General features: G+C 44.6%; 1 protein-coding gene across 4 annotated transcripts in view; it reads left to right on the top strand.

Moving 5' to 3' along the window:
• Positions 1–14,417, top strand: part of LOC138638300 (P2Y purinoceptor 13-like) — a 273,462-nt gene extending 259,045 nt beyond the window's left edge. For all 4 annotated transcript variants that reach the window (XM_069727504.1, XM_069727503.1, XM_069727507.1 and 1 more), the window contains one exon: positions 12,712–14,417. In XM_069727504.1, coding sequence (XP_069583605.1) covers positions 12,714–13,706 — 993 coding nt within the window. In that variant the 5' untranslated portion in view covers positions 12,712–12,713 and the 3' untranslated portion in view covers positions 13,707–14,417. The remainder of the gene's footprint in view (positions 1–12,711) is intronic.
• Positions 14,418–15,779: the final 1,362 nt, after the last annotated feature.

The following is a 15,779-nucleotide window of genomic DNA, read 5'->3' on the forward strand; positions in this document are numbered from 1 at the left end:
CCAGAGTGGTTTGTTTCCTCTGTGCCTTAAGGTCTGTGTTAGGGCTGGCGGAATGCACCGAGTAAATATGGAGATAATATTGGTGCGTTCGCAGCCCTGGGTCCACCATGCAGGAGTAGAACCTGCTGCTAGTAAATGGCGGCACTATATGATGGTAATATGCTTGAACAGACACAGGTTCTGTCACCCAGTCTGTATAGGAGCGAACTCTGTTGCTTCACAGAGTTGCCGGGATAAAAGATAACGCTGTGCCCTGTTAACCTCACAGAGGGTCACAGCTCTCTAACAGAGCAGGTAGCATATAGTGTTCACACAGTCAGCAACAGTACTCAAACAACTCCTCTCCGGACGTGCCATAATTCTAGTGGCTATACGCCAGCCATGAATTTATACACACAAACTCCTCTCCGGAGGTGTTGGAATTCTAGTGGCTATACAGCTGACCCTGAGCACATGCTGACAGGGACCACGAAAGTAGCTAAGCTCATACACACATGAACTTAAGTTGATACTTGCACATAGCCGTGCGGCCGTGCAAACCTTTTATAGAGGAAACTCTCAGGACCTTCCTAGTGGTCAAATAGGAACTGCTTCAGGACCTGAGCATGTGACCCCCAACCTTCTTGTCCCTTGGGCATGCCCAGTAAAGAAAAAGCAGGACTTAGTCCCAGGAGCATCTGCTTGCTGCAAAACTGCGCTGGTTACAATGGCTGAGTCTGGAAGATCAGCAGTAGCCAAGCGCACAGTATCTGTTACGCTCACGCCCTGACTGGTGGGCGTGAGCTCGGGGGTTTTGTGGCCCCACTGTGCCACAAACCAGACTACCCTGGAAGGGGCGTGACTATGACAGCTGCCTGGGTTTTCACTGGAGCCTCTGATGGTGAGGACAGGCTTGTGCAGCAGGCAGCTGCCAGGTGCTACTCCAGGGTGGTGTCTGGCTGTGGCTGCTGATCCCACTTGGGAGACAGGAACACCAGGATTGGTGCGGGCATTAGGCAGGACTGGCAGAAGAGCACGGCTGGAACACAGACGAGTAGGCTGGCACGGCTGAGACAGGGCTGGCAGAGACACGGCAGGAAACAGGACTGGCTAGGATGGCAGGAACACAGGACTGGAAGGCAGGGCAGGAACGGCAGGACTGGCAGGAACACAGGATTGGGAGGCACGGCAGAGAACACAGGACTGGTTGATGTGGTATATGAAGGAACAGGTAAGGGCCTGTTCACACTGGACGTGCAGGTACAGATATGTAGTTTGGAACACAGGGCTGGCAGAGACACGGCAGAGAACACAGGGCTTGCTAGGACGGCAGGAGACACAGAACTGACTTAGGACGGCAGGAGACAGGACTGGCTAGGACGGCAGGAAACACAGGACTAGCTGATGAGATATTAGAATCAGGCTGCACTCAGATGACACCCGAGTGCAGTCCAATTGTGAGTGAGATGAAGGAACAGGTAGGGATATATAGTTTGGAGGAACAGGTAGGGACCTGTTCACACAGGAGAGGAGTGAAAGACTGCAGATAGGAATGGAAAAGCAGCAAGCGGTAGCGTAGCGACAAAAGCTGAGCAGAGCCACAAAGAATGTGGAGAGAAGCTGCAGCAAGAGATACTGCAGAAGCTAAGCAAAGTGGAACCGCAAGGATTGCAGAGGAGAACTGCAGCAAGAGGTTTCTGCAGCAACGGGAGCGGAGCAGAGCAAGACGGAGCAGAACCGCAGAAGTGCGTAGCAGCGGCAAAGCCACCAAGATGCAGAACAGGCAGAGCCGCAAGAGTGCGGAGTGCAAGCAGACCGAGAACACAAGGAAAGACACAGCAGGGAAGGAAGGCACACACAAGGAGACCGAGACAAGACTAAGTACAGACAAGGCAATGGAACAAGACACAAGGACAAAGACACAGGGACCAGGATATTCTGCCTCCTGGAGGGCGGACAAAGATAAAGGCAAATGCACAGAGAAAAGCCTCCCGAGAGGGAGCAACACAGAGCTAGACCTGGCAAACTCAGAAGCAAAACACTGACTGAGCAAACACATTGCACAGGCCCAGAGCACAGGGTGGAGCTGCACTATATACAGGAGGCCTCTTGGTAATTGGTCAGGAACTGATTGGACAGGTGCACCTGATTCCTATAAGAACCAGAGAGTTCAGGCGCCGGCCTCCTATACACATAGCCATGAAGCATGTACAGAGCAGAGACATAGAACATGGAGCTGGCATTAAAGAGAAAGCACATCATGGCCTGGAGCAGTGGGTAAGATTGTGTGAGAGATGTGAGGCCATGCTGTGATGCCAGCAGAGATGTTACAGTATCTGCCTGAGCCAGACGCTGGGACTGATGTCTCCGCTGAGCAGGCTCCACTGCAGCCATAGAAGAATGGGAGACCACAGCAGGGGTGGTTCGAGATTCCCCCTGTGCAGGGGCGGGAACTCGACACCTAACAGTCTGTATGTCAATCTTTTGTTGTCTGAACTTGGACCTCGTTCTGACCATCCGTTTGTTTAACCCCTTCTGCTCTGATCTTCTATCCTGGTATTCTGACCTTTGGAACATTACCTGACTACGCTTTTGTCTCTTCCTTCTGTTTATGACATAAACTCCTGGCTTCTTACCTTTGATTCCTTGACTATCCTGACTCACTGCTTGGCAGTGAGAAGTGACTAGCATCACATCATGTCTGGCCAATACATTTTCCTTTTTCACCAGTATGGATCGTGTTTACACGCTGTGTGACCAGGTGGCAAATTTGATGCAGATGAGTCAGGATCTGGGTAAGGAATGCCAGAGTCTGCAGTCATTTCAATATCAGTTGCAGGGTCAGATAAATAATTTGATGAAGACCTCCTATAGCCCTCCACTGCCAGCAGTGGCTCTGATGTCAGTACCCTTTGATGTACAGTTGGTCCCTGATCATTTTTTGTGAGAGATAGACTGGTTTGGGTATTTAGGGAGAGCTGTAGGTTATCTTTTACCTTGAGTCCCCGGTTGTCAGGAAAGGAGTTCCAGTGAGTGGGAATAATCATATTCCTACTGCAAGGGGGTCCTCAGATATGGGAATTTTCTTTGTCCCTACAAGCCCCAGAATGGTTTTCAGCTGACGCCTTTCTTGACAGTTTATGTGTGATATATGACGAACCCGACAGAATCCAGGTCGCTGAGGCTAAAATCATGAACCTGGCACAGGGGGCATCGCACAGCTGAGGTCTACTGTACTGAGTTCTGGCAGTGGTCCACCAAAGGTCTATGGGACAATGCTGCTCTCAGGTGCCAGTTCCAAAAAGGCCTTTCCAAAACCCTGAATGATGCTCTGGGTCTACATGGCGCCCCTTATTCTTTGGTAGAGGCCATGACTCAAGCCATATGAATGGACCGCAGATTCCATGAGAGACGCAGTGAACAGCAGGCTGGTCGCTATACTTCCCTGAAGCAAGTCCATTTACCCTAGGTGGAGCCATTGGAGGTTAGAGTAGAGTTGCCAGTCTTTGTGTTGCGGAGAGAATATGTAGACATGATCTCAAACTCTGTCTATGCTATGGTCTCTCTGGACATTTTCTTAAGAATTGCTCAACTCATCAAGTTATCAAACCATTGGGAGAACACCTGAGTCTGGGTGACAGCCAAGGAGTCACTTGGACCTCCAGGTACCTTTTTCTTCTTCTGATAAAGTACTGATAAATACATTGCTATCCTTCAACAACCAGGTGTTATCGACATTGGCGTTAATTGACTGTGGGTCTGCTGCCTTCTTTGTTGATCTTGGATTGGTTCTGAAGATGGGGGTAGGGACAGTTAGTTTAGAAAGAACCATTCAAACTGTCATCCATGACAAGACACTGTTGGCTCACAATTTTGCCAAGAGAATAATGGATTTCACTCTCCAAGTATAAGCTCTCCACTCTGAATCTATCTCCTGTTTTGTGTTGGATAATTTACCTGTTGGATTGGTAATGGGGTTTCCATGGTTGCAGTTTCACAACCCTGTTATGGATTGGTGTCAGAAGGAGATTGTGAAATGGATCCCCAATTGTTACAAGAATTGTCTAAAAAACATACAAATATGCTCTGCTAGTCTGAAGGGTCTTCTGGGGTACTTGAAGAACTTCGGAGATGTGTTCTTGGAAACAGAGGCAGAGATACTACCTCCCCATTGTCCTTATGATTGTGCTATTGATCTTATTCACAGTGACAAATTGAATAAAGCCCACCTTTACAATTTGTCGGGGCCTGAACGGACTGCCTTGAAAGAACGAAAGTTTATGGAAGGGTCATATCCATCCTTCCATGTAGCTGTTGGATTTTTCTTTGTTAAAAACAAAGATGGGGTCTCCATCCATCCCTTGATTTCCAAGAACTAAACAAAATCATGGTTAAAAAATATTTACCCACTTTGACTTATCCCCGACAAGTATAATCAGCTTCTGGGGGCCAGGATGTTTTCTGAACTTGATCTTAGAGAGGCTTTCAATTTGATATGCATCTGGAAGAGTGATGAGTGGAAAATGGCATTTTTAACATCTGAGGGTCTTTTTGAAAACCTTGTCATGCCTTTTGGATTATCAAATGTACCTGCTGTGTTCCAAAATTGTCTGAATGAAATTTTCTTTGATTGCATTTTATTTTGTCAGCAGAAGGGTTTAAGATGGACCCTGGGAAGGTACGGGCCATAATTGATTGTGTTCAAGCTTGTGATCTTAAAGGGACACTGTCACCTGAATTTGGAGAGAACAATCTTCAGCCACAGGGGTGGGTTTTTCGGGTGTTTGATTCACCCTTTCCTTACCCGCTGGCTGCATGCTGGCTGCAATATTGGATTGAAGTTCATTCTCTGTCCTCCTTAGTACATGCCTGCACAAGGCAATCTTGCCTTGCGCAGGCGTGTACTATGGAGGACAGAGAATGAACTTCAATACAATATTGTGGCCAGCATGCAGCCAGCGGGGAAGGAAAGGGTGAATCAAACACCTGAAAACCCCGCCCCTATGGCTGAAGATTGTTCCCTCCAAATTCAGGTGACAGAGTCCCTTTAAAGTTTTGCAGCGTTTTCTGGGATTCAACAACTATTATAGGAAATTTATCAAAGGGTTTTTGCAGATTGCTAAACCACTTACACGTAAATGGGAGAATCTCAAGGTTTGGTTGCCGGGCTTTTCGAAAGATTAAAAGTGTGGTTTATGTCCACACCAATCTCCAAGAACCGTTCATTGTGAAGATGGATGCTTCAGAGATTGAAATGGGGGCAATTTTATCGCAGGGCCCAAAACTCTGAGTAACGTGCGTCCATGTGCTTTTTTCCTAAAAAAAATTCCCTGGTGGACTGAAATGATGTTGGGAATCTGAAGTTACTCACTGTTACATTGGTCTTTGAGGAAAGGAGGCATTTTTTCAGAGGGGGCGGTTCATCAGCTATAAGGTTAACTCCTACAGAGGCCAGATGGTCATTGTTTTTTTTCTTGGTTTAATTTTTCTATTACATTCAGGCCAGGGTCTAAAAATGTGAAAGCTGACGCATTATCTCATAGTCTAGATTCAATTTCTCCTCAAGAATCTCCATCCTCCATTATTCCTCAGGGTATTGTAGTTTCTATGGTAACCTGGGAATTGGAAGAAAAGATTCGTAAAGTCCAGTTGTTGGATCTTTCTGCTTCAGGATCCAAATTATTTGTGCCTGTGTTCCTAGGATTGCATGTGGGTGTTACAGGAATTTCATGATTCCATCTTAAGTGATCATCCTGCTACACGGAAAGCCATTGCTGGACTTTTTTGGTGGACGTCCATGCATAATGATATTAAAGCTTTTGTTTGTGCTTGTGAAGTCTGCACACACACTAAAGTCAGTCATAGCCGGCTGGCTGGGAAATTGGCTCCATTGCCAATTCCAAAAAGACCATGGACTCAGTTGTCCATGGATTTCATTACAAATTTATCTTTGTCTGATGGAAAAACTGCTATCTGAGTGGTAGTTGACCGATTCAGCAAAAAAGCTCGTTTTGTTCCATTGTCAGGATAAACTAATGCAGAGACACTCTCCAAGTTATTTATTTCTCATATTGTAAGGTCACATGAGATCCCCCTGAACTTTGTGTCTGATAGGGGAGTACAATTTGTCTCTAAATTCTGGAGAGCTTTTTGTAGATACCTCGGGATTGACTTGTCATTTTCATCTGTTTACCACCATGAAACCAACAGTCAGAATGAGAGGACAAAACAATCTTTGGAACAAATATTGAGGTGCTTTGTGGCAGCATGATAGGAGGACTGTTCTTAATTTTTACCTTTCACTCAGTTTGCTTTTAACAGTCAAATAAATCAATCTACCAGAACCTCACTGTTCTTTTATAATTATGGTTCTCATCCCCATTTTGGTGACTTATCTAGGAAAGCTATGAATGCCCTGGGGTGGAGGTCCCCATTCAGAGACTTGGAGTTGTCTGAAAGGAGGTTCAAAAGAATATTGGGACTGCTCAGATTCACAAAAAATGGAAGGCCGATAGACGTTCAGTGGGACTGGTTTTTAAGATTGGGGATAAGGTTTGGTTGTCATCTAGGAACAGAAATCTTAAAATGCTGTCGGCAAAGTTGGGTCAAAAGTGTTTTAGTCCATATGAAATCCAAGAGGTGGTCAATCATTTGGCATTTACATTAAAGCTTCCTCTAACCCTTCGCATCCCTAACGTGTTCCATAAATCCATTTTAAAGGAGTTTGTCCCTTCTGTATTGTCTCCCTCATCCCTGCTTCCTTCGGTTTCCGTAGACAGTGGCCTGGAGTATGAGGTTCAGAGGGTTGTGGCTTCTCAGAGGATCCATAATTCCTTCCAATACCTAATCCACTATAGGGAATACGGGCCAGAGGAGAGATCCTGGTTCCCTGCTCGAGATGTTTAGGGTGATCGGTTAGTATGGACCTTCCATTTACAATTTCCTGGGAAGCCTGGGGGTCCAGTGGCCCCCTTAGAAAAGGGGGCACTGTCATGGTTCCACCCCTCAGTGTGTCTTCTGGGATACAGTTATTGAAAGCTCAGCCATCCAATCTGGTACAGGGGCATGCTGAGCTGTCAGTGTCTTGATTGACAGCTCGACTATCCAATCTGAGACTGGGAAGCACTGGCTGTCTCAAAGTGTTCATTATCCCAGGTGATTGCCATGCTACTTAACTGAGCTGTATCTCAAAGACCTCTGTCAGACGTACATTCAGCCAAGTGTGGTTTGTTTCCACTGTGTCTTAAGTTCTGTATGTTGACCTTTTGTTGCCTGACCTTGGACTTTGGTGTGACCATCAGTCTGCTTAATCCTTTCTGCTCTGATCTGCTATCCTGGTATTCTGAGCTCGCAATGTTACCTGACTACACTTTTTTCTCCTTCTGTTTATGGCATACCCTCCTGACTTCTGACCTTGGACTCTTTGACTACCCTGACTAACTGCTTAGACATGAAAAGTGACTAGTGCCGCAACTATGTAGCCAACAGGATGAATTTCCTTTGCACCAGGGGATAATAGAGCAGCCCTAGTTACAGGGGATAATATGCCAGCCCTAGTTAAAGGTGAAATCATTTGAAAATATGAATATTTAATCCCTTCATGACATATGACATACAGCTACATCATATGTCATGTGCGGGCTTGTACACCAAGCTTGCATCTTTTCGGGCTGATGGTGGCTCAGATAGTCAGCCACCATCTGCCTCTAACAGTTGCGGTTGAAGCAGAGCTGTTAACCAGTTAAATGCCGCTGTCAATCTTTAACAGCGGGATTCAATACTTGCCGGCGAGGGTGTTGTCATTCCACGTGCCCATCGGTGTGCCCTTGACAATAGGTTGCCATGACATCCGAGGGCCTTCTGAAGGCAAAAAAAATCCAAATACTTGAGTATTCAAATAAGAAATATTTTACAGCTTTTCAAACCACACGTACTAATAAAAAAAATGAAATGTGTGAACGGACCTTTACTCTGCTATGTCATCTTGATTTGATTCCGGAATAAAGATTTTTTTTTAATGGGATTTAGTGCTGCAAGCCTTTCTATTATTACTGTATGTGGCTTATGTGAGAGTTTATTTATACAATTTTCCAATAAACATTGTTTTACCGATATCCAGTGACTACTGGATACAGTAAGCAAAGCTTGTGGTGTGCTAATGGATCTGACCAGAAACAATCAACAATGATATAGCAGCACAAGCCAAAAAAATCAAGAGAGCATGTCGTCAGTAAGATATAGAATGTTAATATTACAAAGAAGGCAAGATAAATCTACAAATTTCTGGATTTATAGATAGAAAGACAAGTAAAAAACTGAGCCAAGAGCCCACAACGTCATAATGTGTTACCAGTAAAAATCATATCCTAATGTCAACATAATAGAGCCGGAAACATACAAGTAAATACATATCAGCCATCTTTAAGGGGGACAGGCCTATCCTTGCTGCAGTGTGTGCAAACCTGGTCAAGAACTACAGGAAACGTCTGACCTCTAATTGGAAACAAACGTTTCTGTACCAAATATTAAGTTCTGTTTTTCTATTGTATCAAATACTTATGTCATGCAATAAAATGCAAAATAATTATGTAAAAATCATACAATGTGATTTTCTGGTTTTTATTTGTAGATTCTGTCTGTCACGGGTGAACTGTACCTGTGATAAAAATTACAGACCTCTCCATTTTTTGTAGGTGGGAAAAGGTGCTAAATTCACAGTGTGTCAAATAATTATTTCCCCCACTGTATCTAATTTAAAGTGTTTGTCCAGTCCAAATAGATAAGTCTGCAGTCTCTCTGTGTAACTACAGACTTATAAATCCCCCCACACTGTGTGCTGCAGGGATTCGCCAGTTTCTTAGCCGGGACCAGAGGGTATGTATGTGTTATACATTCTCCCGGCCAGTGGGCACAGCCTCGCTTCCATACACTGGTATGGAGTGAGGAAGTGCTCTCTAGTTGGCTTCTCCCAGTTGAAGGCTGCATCACTAGACTGGGCGCGGCCTTGCTCAATACAAATGTATAGAGTAAGGCTATGCCCACTAGATGGGTTCTACCCAAGAGTGTCTATAACAATAAATATAGTGTTGTTCCCCCCAGCACATGTACAGTGCGTGTGTTGGGGGATTCATATATCTGTTGTCACACAGAGAGACTGCAGTGTTATCGATTTGGACCAGACAACCCATTTAAACGGGTTCTCCAGTCATAAAAAAACGTAAATGGGTTTAAAATGTTAATATATGTGGTTTATGAACAGACTTTTATTTAGTTATTTAAGTTCCCTGCCTGTCTCGCTGCACTCTTCAGAACATCCCATGTCTGTTTTGGCACATCAATACTAATGTGAATGACAGGGATTGCCTATCAAGCTTACTTGACTACTGTAGCTGAAGAGCCATGAAGGGGCCATCTTAACTAGTGAAGTGAACTTGACAGCTATCCCTCTATCAACACCGGATTAGTCCTGTGCTATCACAAAAATAGTCTGGAGCTTTGTCAGGAAAACTATCTACAGAGGGACTGGCAATAAAATTGGGACACAAGGGATAAAATCATAATAAAAGTATATTACGGTAACATAATATCAAAATTATCATTTTAAAGGCAATAATATTTCTTCTGCTTGCACAAACCCCTTAAAGGGAATCTGTCACCCCCTGGGACGTATATGACCTATTAATATGAGCATGCAGGTAATAGAAATATTACACTATTCCTACCTGTATGCCTCATATTAATGGTCTTGATGCTAAGAAATCTATTCTTTCTTTATGTTAATGATTTCTTCCAGGCTCCGGGGCATGTGGTGCCTGGAAGAAATCCTTGTTTCCTGTCTTCATTGTAATTCTACCCCCCTCCCATCAGCATTAGTTACAGCCCCAGAATCCTGCGCCTACACCCTGCACTCCCTCAGAAACACATACCTCAGCCTCCCTTTTGTGGGCACTGCATTCAGGGATCTTCTGCGCAGGCGCCGGTGACTTCCTCTAAAGTGACCTACAGTGTGCGTGCCCATAAGGTGCTCTCCCCACTTCCTCCCTGCATAGTCATTGCCATGTACACATGGTTCTTAATGATGACTGTGCAGAGAGGAAATGGGGAGAGCATATAATTGGTCACAGGGATTCTCCGGCGCCTCCGCAGAAGATCCTTGAATCCAGTGACCACAGAAGGGAGGATGAGGCATGTATTTCTGAGGGAGCACAAGGCGCATTCGCAGGATTCCGGGTCCGTAAAGAACGCTGATGGGAGGAGATAAGTATTACAATGAAGACTGAATGCTGCAGCCAGGATCATATTCCTCACCAACCGTTACACCGATGCCTCTACCCTGTGCCAGTCATTACACTGGCTACCCATCCACTCCAGAATCCAGTACAAAACTACTACCCTCATCCACAAAGCACTCCATGGCTCAGCAACACCCTACATCTCCTCCCTGGTATCAGTCTACCACCCTACCCGTGCCCTCCGCTCCGCTAATGACCTCAGGTTAGCATCCTCAATAATCAGAACCTCCCACTCCCGTCTCCAAGACTTTACACGTGCTGCGCCGATTCTTTGGAATGCACTACCTAGGTTAATACGATTAATCCCCAATCCCCACAGTTTTAAGTGTGCCCTAAAAACTCATTTGTTCAGACTGGCCTACCGCCTCAATGCATTAACCTAACGATCCCTGTGTGGCCTATTTATAATTAAAAAAAAAAAAAAAAAAAAAAAGGTTCCTCGCATCATGTTCTCATACACTTTATGCAGTATTAGCCCTCTGTGTCTGTACTGCTACATACTTAGGCAGGTAACTGGTTCATGCAGCTTTACATGAACACCTGAGCCTTACACTATAGCTGGTCCGAATAACTAAAGCAATTGTTACCATCCACCTCTCGTGTCTCCCCTTTTCCCCATAGTTTGTAAGCTTGCGAGCAGGGCCCTCACTCCTCCTGGTATCTGTTTTGAACTGTATTTCTGTTATGCTGTAATGTCTATTGTCTGTACAAGTCCCCTCTATAATTTGTAAAGCGCTGCGGAATATGTTGGCGCTATATAAATAAAATTATTATTATTTATTATTATAAGACAGGAGGCAGGGATTTCTCCAGGCACCGCACACCCCGAAACCTGGAAGAAATCTGAAGCGCCCCCAGAGTAGGGCAATGGGGTACTCGGCACCGGGTCCTTCGGTTCTCAGTGGGGAGGTCACAGCGGCCGACCCGGTCCGTAGCCCTAGGGGATGTCCGTTGAAGATGTGTGTGGAGAAAGGGTCTTTAAAGGGATAATGTTCGTGACGCCACCTGTGGTATTCGGTCAGGGTGACTGACGCTGCTTAGGGGTCCGCTGGGGTGATATTATGGCAGCTAGATGGTATACCTTTCCACAGGTGAAGTATGTCCCCAGGGCTTCCCAGAGTGTAGTTGGTAGATGGTGGATGATGTAAGGCGCAGTGAATAAAGAGGACACAAGGTTGCAGTCTCTTTACCTTTACTGAAGGCTTCAACATCCACAGTCCAGGGCACCAGACCACAGGGTAGGCAGAGTCCGGCCAGTCTGAAGGCAAATCCAGAGTCCCCTTATCCAGGTGGAATTCAGTAGCCTTCCTACTAGCGCCTGGGTGTTGTAGTACCTCCCTGCTGAGCAACTCGGTAAGGTCCTCACAACTGTTGTAGATGTACTAGATGTTATTTCTTCCTCTCTGCCCCCCAGATGGTGTGGATAGGACAAACCTGTATGACTGATGGCCTGACGCTTGTTTATAGGGACCCTAGAGACGCCCTGACCCCCACAATTTGCCACTGTGTCTTCTTAGGTATTAAGGTCGGGCAGCCAACTTGGAATTGACTGTCCTGCCGGTCTCTGAATTAAAGCGTAGAGTCTATTACTCCCTCGGTGTTCCGGCCACCGGCTACGCGCCTCAGAAGGAGGCAGCCTCTCTCAGGGCAGAACTCCTTCTGGTTTTCTTCTCCTTGTGCTATGACTTTGTTTCTCACTCTCTACAATACAATTCTCTTCGTATCCTTTCTTAGGATGCTGCTGCACGTGGGGCAGGTGCAGCTCCGTGTCTTTCTGTCTAGGCCTCTGACAGGATCCCACCGCTGTCTGGGGCCCTCTGTCTGCAGCTTTGTGGTGTTCCTCCTTTCCCACTGTCTGCCTGACAGGAACTCCCTGGGTTGAGCCCAGGCAGCGTCTGACTAACTTTCTAGCCAACCCACCAGTTTTATCCTAATGTGAGGAGTGCCCTAGTAGATAGGAGCAAGGCTCTCCCTGGTGGACTGGAATCTGAAGTGTAGTGTATGGTTTGTGATACCTGGCAAGGTGAACTCCTTTAGTGCCATCAGACGTAATATCACTCCCCGTGGTGGAAGATTAACATTACTGCAATGACCAGGACTCTGGGGCACTGCAAATCATTAACATAAAGACATAATATAACATTTCTCAGCAACAAGACCATTAATATGAGGCATACAGGTAGGACTAGTGTAACATTTCTATCACCTGTTTGCCCATATTAATTGGTCATATACGTCCCGGGGATGACAGATTCCCTATAAATAATGTCCTACAACTTGACATTCAATTGTTTAGAGTCAGGATAAGGCAAAAATGCCCCAAAGTGGATGGTTAGAGGACATTCAGTGCAGGTCAGGAACAAAATGATCTGGGAATCCACGTGTTGGGAGTTGTTTGTATATATGACTGCCATAATCCACCTGTTTTTTCATTCTACAGCTATGAACCCAGAAACACTCAACGCCACCAATGGCTCATCTTCTGTGAAGTGCTCTCGCGATGTCACAACCACTCAGATTGTCTTCCCTATTTTATACACTGTCCTATTCTTCCTAGGATTAATAATGAACTGTCTATCTGCCTGGATTTTCTTCCAGGTCCCAAGCAAAAGTGTTTTTATTGTTTACCTTAAAAATACTATGGTGGCTGACATAATTATGACCCTGATGTTACCCTTCAAGATTCTGACAGATGCTGGCATAGGACCGTGGCAGATGAAAGCTTTTGTTTGCCGATTTTCGGCAGTCATATTTTACGAAACCATGTACATAAACATTATACTACTTGGGCTCATTGGACTGGACCGTTTCCTAAAAATTGTTAGACCGTTTGGCCGGAACGTTATGAACAGTGTGAGTCAGGCCAAGAAGATTTCAGCTGCCGTCTGGATAGTCATCTTCTTACTATCGCTACCAAATATGATTCTCAGCAGTCAAAAAGCAACGCCACAAAATATTCGGAGCTGCACCCTTTTAAAGACACCGCTGGGTGTAAAGTGGCATGAAGCAGTCAATTACATATGTATGATCATTTTTTGGTTGGTCTTCATCTCCATGACCCTGTTTTATACAATAATCAGCAAAAAGGTTTATGATTCCTACATGAAATCCAAGAGTAAAGACAAAGCTACCAGGAAGAAGACAAGATTTAAAGTTTTTATAGTGGTTGCGGTGTTTTTTCTGTGTTTTGCCCCCTTTCACTTTCTAAGGTTGCCATATACATTTAGTCAGGTTGGAATTATAAAAGACTGTCAGCTGCAAAACATGTTATATGTGGCGAAAGAAAGTAGTCTGTGGATCGCAGCCACCAATGTGTTAATGGACCCGCTTATCTACGTAATGCTCTGCAAACCCTTTAGAAGGATGATACCTGGACTTAACAATTCAACTAGTTCAACTCTAGAAACAACTATTAAAAGAGAGTTAAACTTATAATCTAAAAATGTATATTCGTGAAAAATGGACAATCACCCTCCCCCCGCTAATGCTACCCTGAGAAAAATAATGAGCTTATTTTTTAGTATTTTCAGTTAATTAGGGCTATTAAGGGCCTACAGCAGCTGTTGAATGACCACTGATGAGGCTGGTTTGTCAAGTAATTGCTATATTTACGCGACAGTCTAACTGGGCATTAAATTGTGGAAACATGATAGATAAAAAACCTTTTTTCGTTGGTTGACAATGATGGTTCTCTAATGTTATCATTTAGATCTATAAAGAACTTGTACACGTACAATAAACTAGTTCCAAATTGATGACAGGGACTGTCATAATCAGATAGATAGTATGAAATAGACATTTAAGGGAATCTGTCACCTGGTTTTTACTTCCTCATCTGAGAGCAGTATAATGTAGGAAAGAAGACACTGATTCCGGTGATGTATCACTTAGTTTAATGGTTGCAGCAGTTGTGACACAATTAGAGTTCGTGGATGGTAGATGTATCATGCAGCAAAGATGATAAACTAACCCCTCCCCCACCACAGCTTTCTATGCATATTGTCTATTAACAATATAACGGCAGGGGATAGAACTAGCCCAGTGCCCCCCGCACCAGCTAATCACAGCAATGATAATGTCGTAGTAATAATGTTATGATAGTGTAGCAACTCACTTGGGAAAATAGATAACACACTAAAAACTGCAACTGACCATGCCAGTTCCTGTAAAGACTAGAAATCCTGACCCCGCAGTCCCAAGTGGTTGCTGCATGAGCTGAGATAGCCCGACCACAGACTGGAAGATGGCAACTCGGACCTATGCTGCATGAATTGCTGCTGAGCGCTTCACATACCTCCTAAAGAACCGAAGGGCAGAGCAAAGGGAAAGTTACCTACAGAAGGGAAATTGTGTTGAAATAGAAAGAGATCCCAAAGTGAGTAAAACAAACCAAGAAAGAAAAAATAAAGGATTAACTGCATACAGTTAGAGAACATGCCACCTTCTTCCAAAAAAGAAACTAAAGGTAGGTGCATGGTAAAGAACATAAACCACAGAGAGATAAACCCTAGCTGGTCTTTCTCTAGCTGGCTAAAAGTACAGTAGTATAACTGGACATCCAAATGAGACTATCACCAGCAGGAAACATTAAAAGGGGAAAAGTATATAAAGCCGCACCCGAAAGGTGATAGGGCAGACAAATGAATAAATGAAAACAGCTGATACTCTAAACGACTTAAGCAAGGATAGCAGAAACTAAACATCCGGAGGAAAACTGTTTCTGGTATGGATCTGAGGACAGAGAAGCCAAAGCACAGGCTCAAGGGTTCAAACCCAGACACATGACAGATAAAACCTTCATTGTAAGCAAACAACAGCACACAGCCTGATAAATGACACATCGTTGAATTCAGTGTTTTAACCCTTACATCATGTCATCCTCAGATTACATAGCAAAAACCTGCTGATAGTGCACACAATACCCTTTTCTGGTTGGTCTGCTCTGAAACCCGCCTGGAACAAAAAAAGGGCTTAAAGGGAACCTGTCAGCAGGATTGTGCACAGTGACACACACACAGTGTCAGGTCGGTGCCGTTATACTGATTAATATGATACAGTACCTTGGTTGACGAAATCCATCTCATGGTTGTTCTTTAATCTTTATTTTCAGTTTGTAGTTAATGAGATTCTCGTGTCCTAATGTGGGGTTGGTGCATGTGGTGCTCTGATTAAGTATTCATAATGAAGACTGCTGACAGGATACTGATCCCTCACGGACCTGCTCCCTAGTTTGCATAATGAATATCTGTACGTACGTAAAGAAAAAAAAAACTTTCAGCAGGCAGGTGCCAGCCACATGTTTTATGTGCCAATAATACTCTTTATTCAAGTTATTCAGCTAGAAGAAAGAAAAAAAACTCAATTTGAAAATAGCGCCCACTATGAGTGCTCTAGCTGTGACCAGATAGCTGCTACTGCACATGTGCCGGGGCCGTCATCTTACTGGAGAAGAAAAAAAAAATCCTCCTCCATGATGGCGCTGCTGGTGCATGCACAGTAGCAGCTACC

Source organism: Ranitomeya imitator, chromosome 5 (genome assembly GCF_032444005.1).
Source record: "Ranitomeya imitator isolate aRanImi1 chromosome 5, aRanImi1.pri, whole genome shotgun sequence".
Lineage (NCBI taxonomy): Eukaryota > Metazoa > Chordata > Amphibia > Anura > Dendrobatidae > Ranitomeya > Ranitomeya imitator.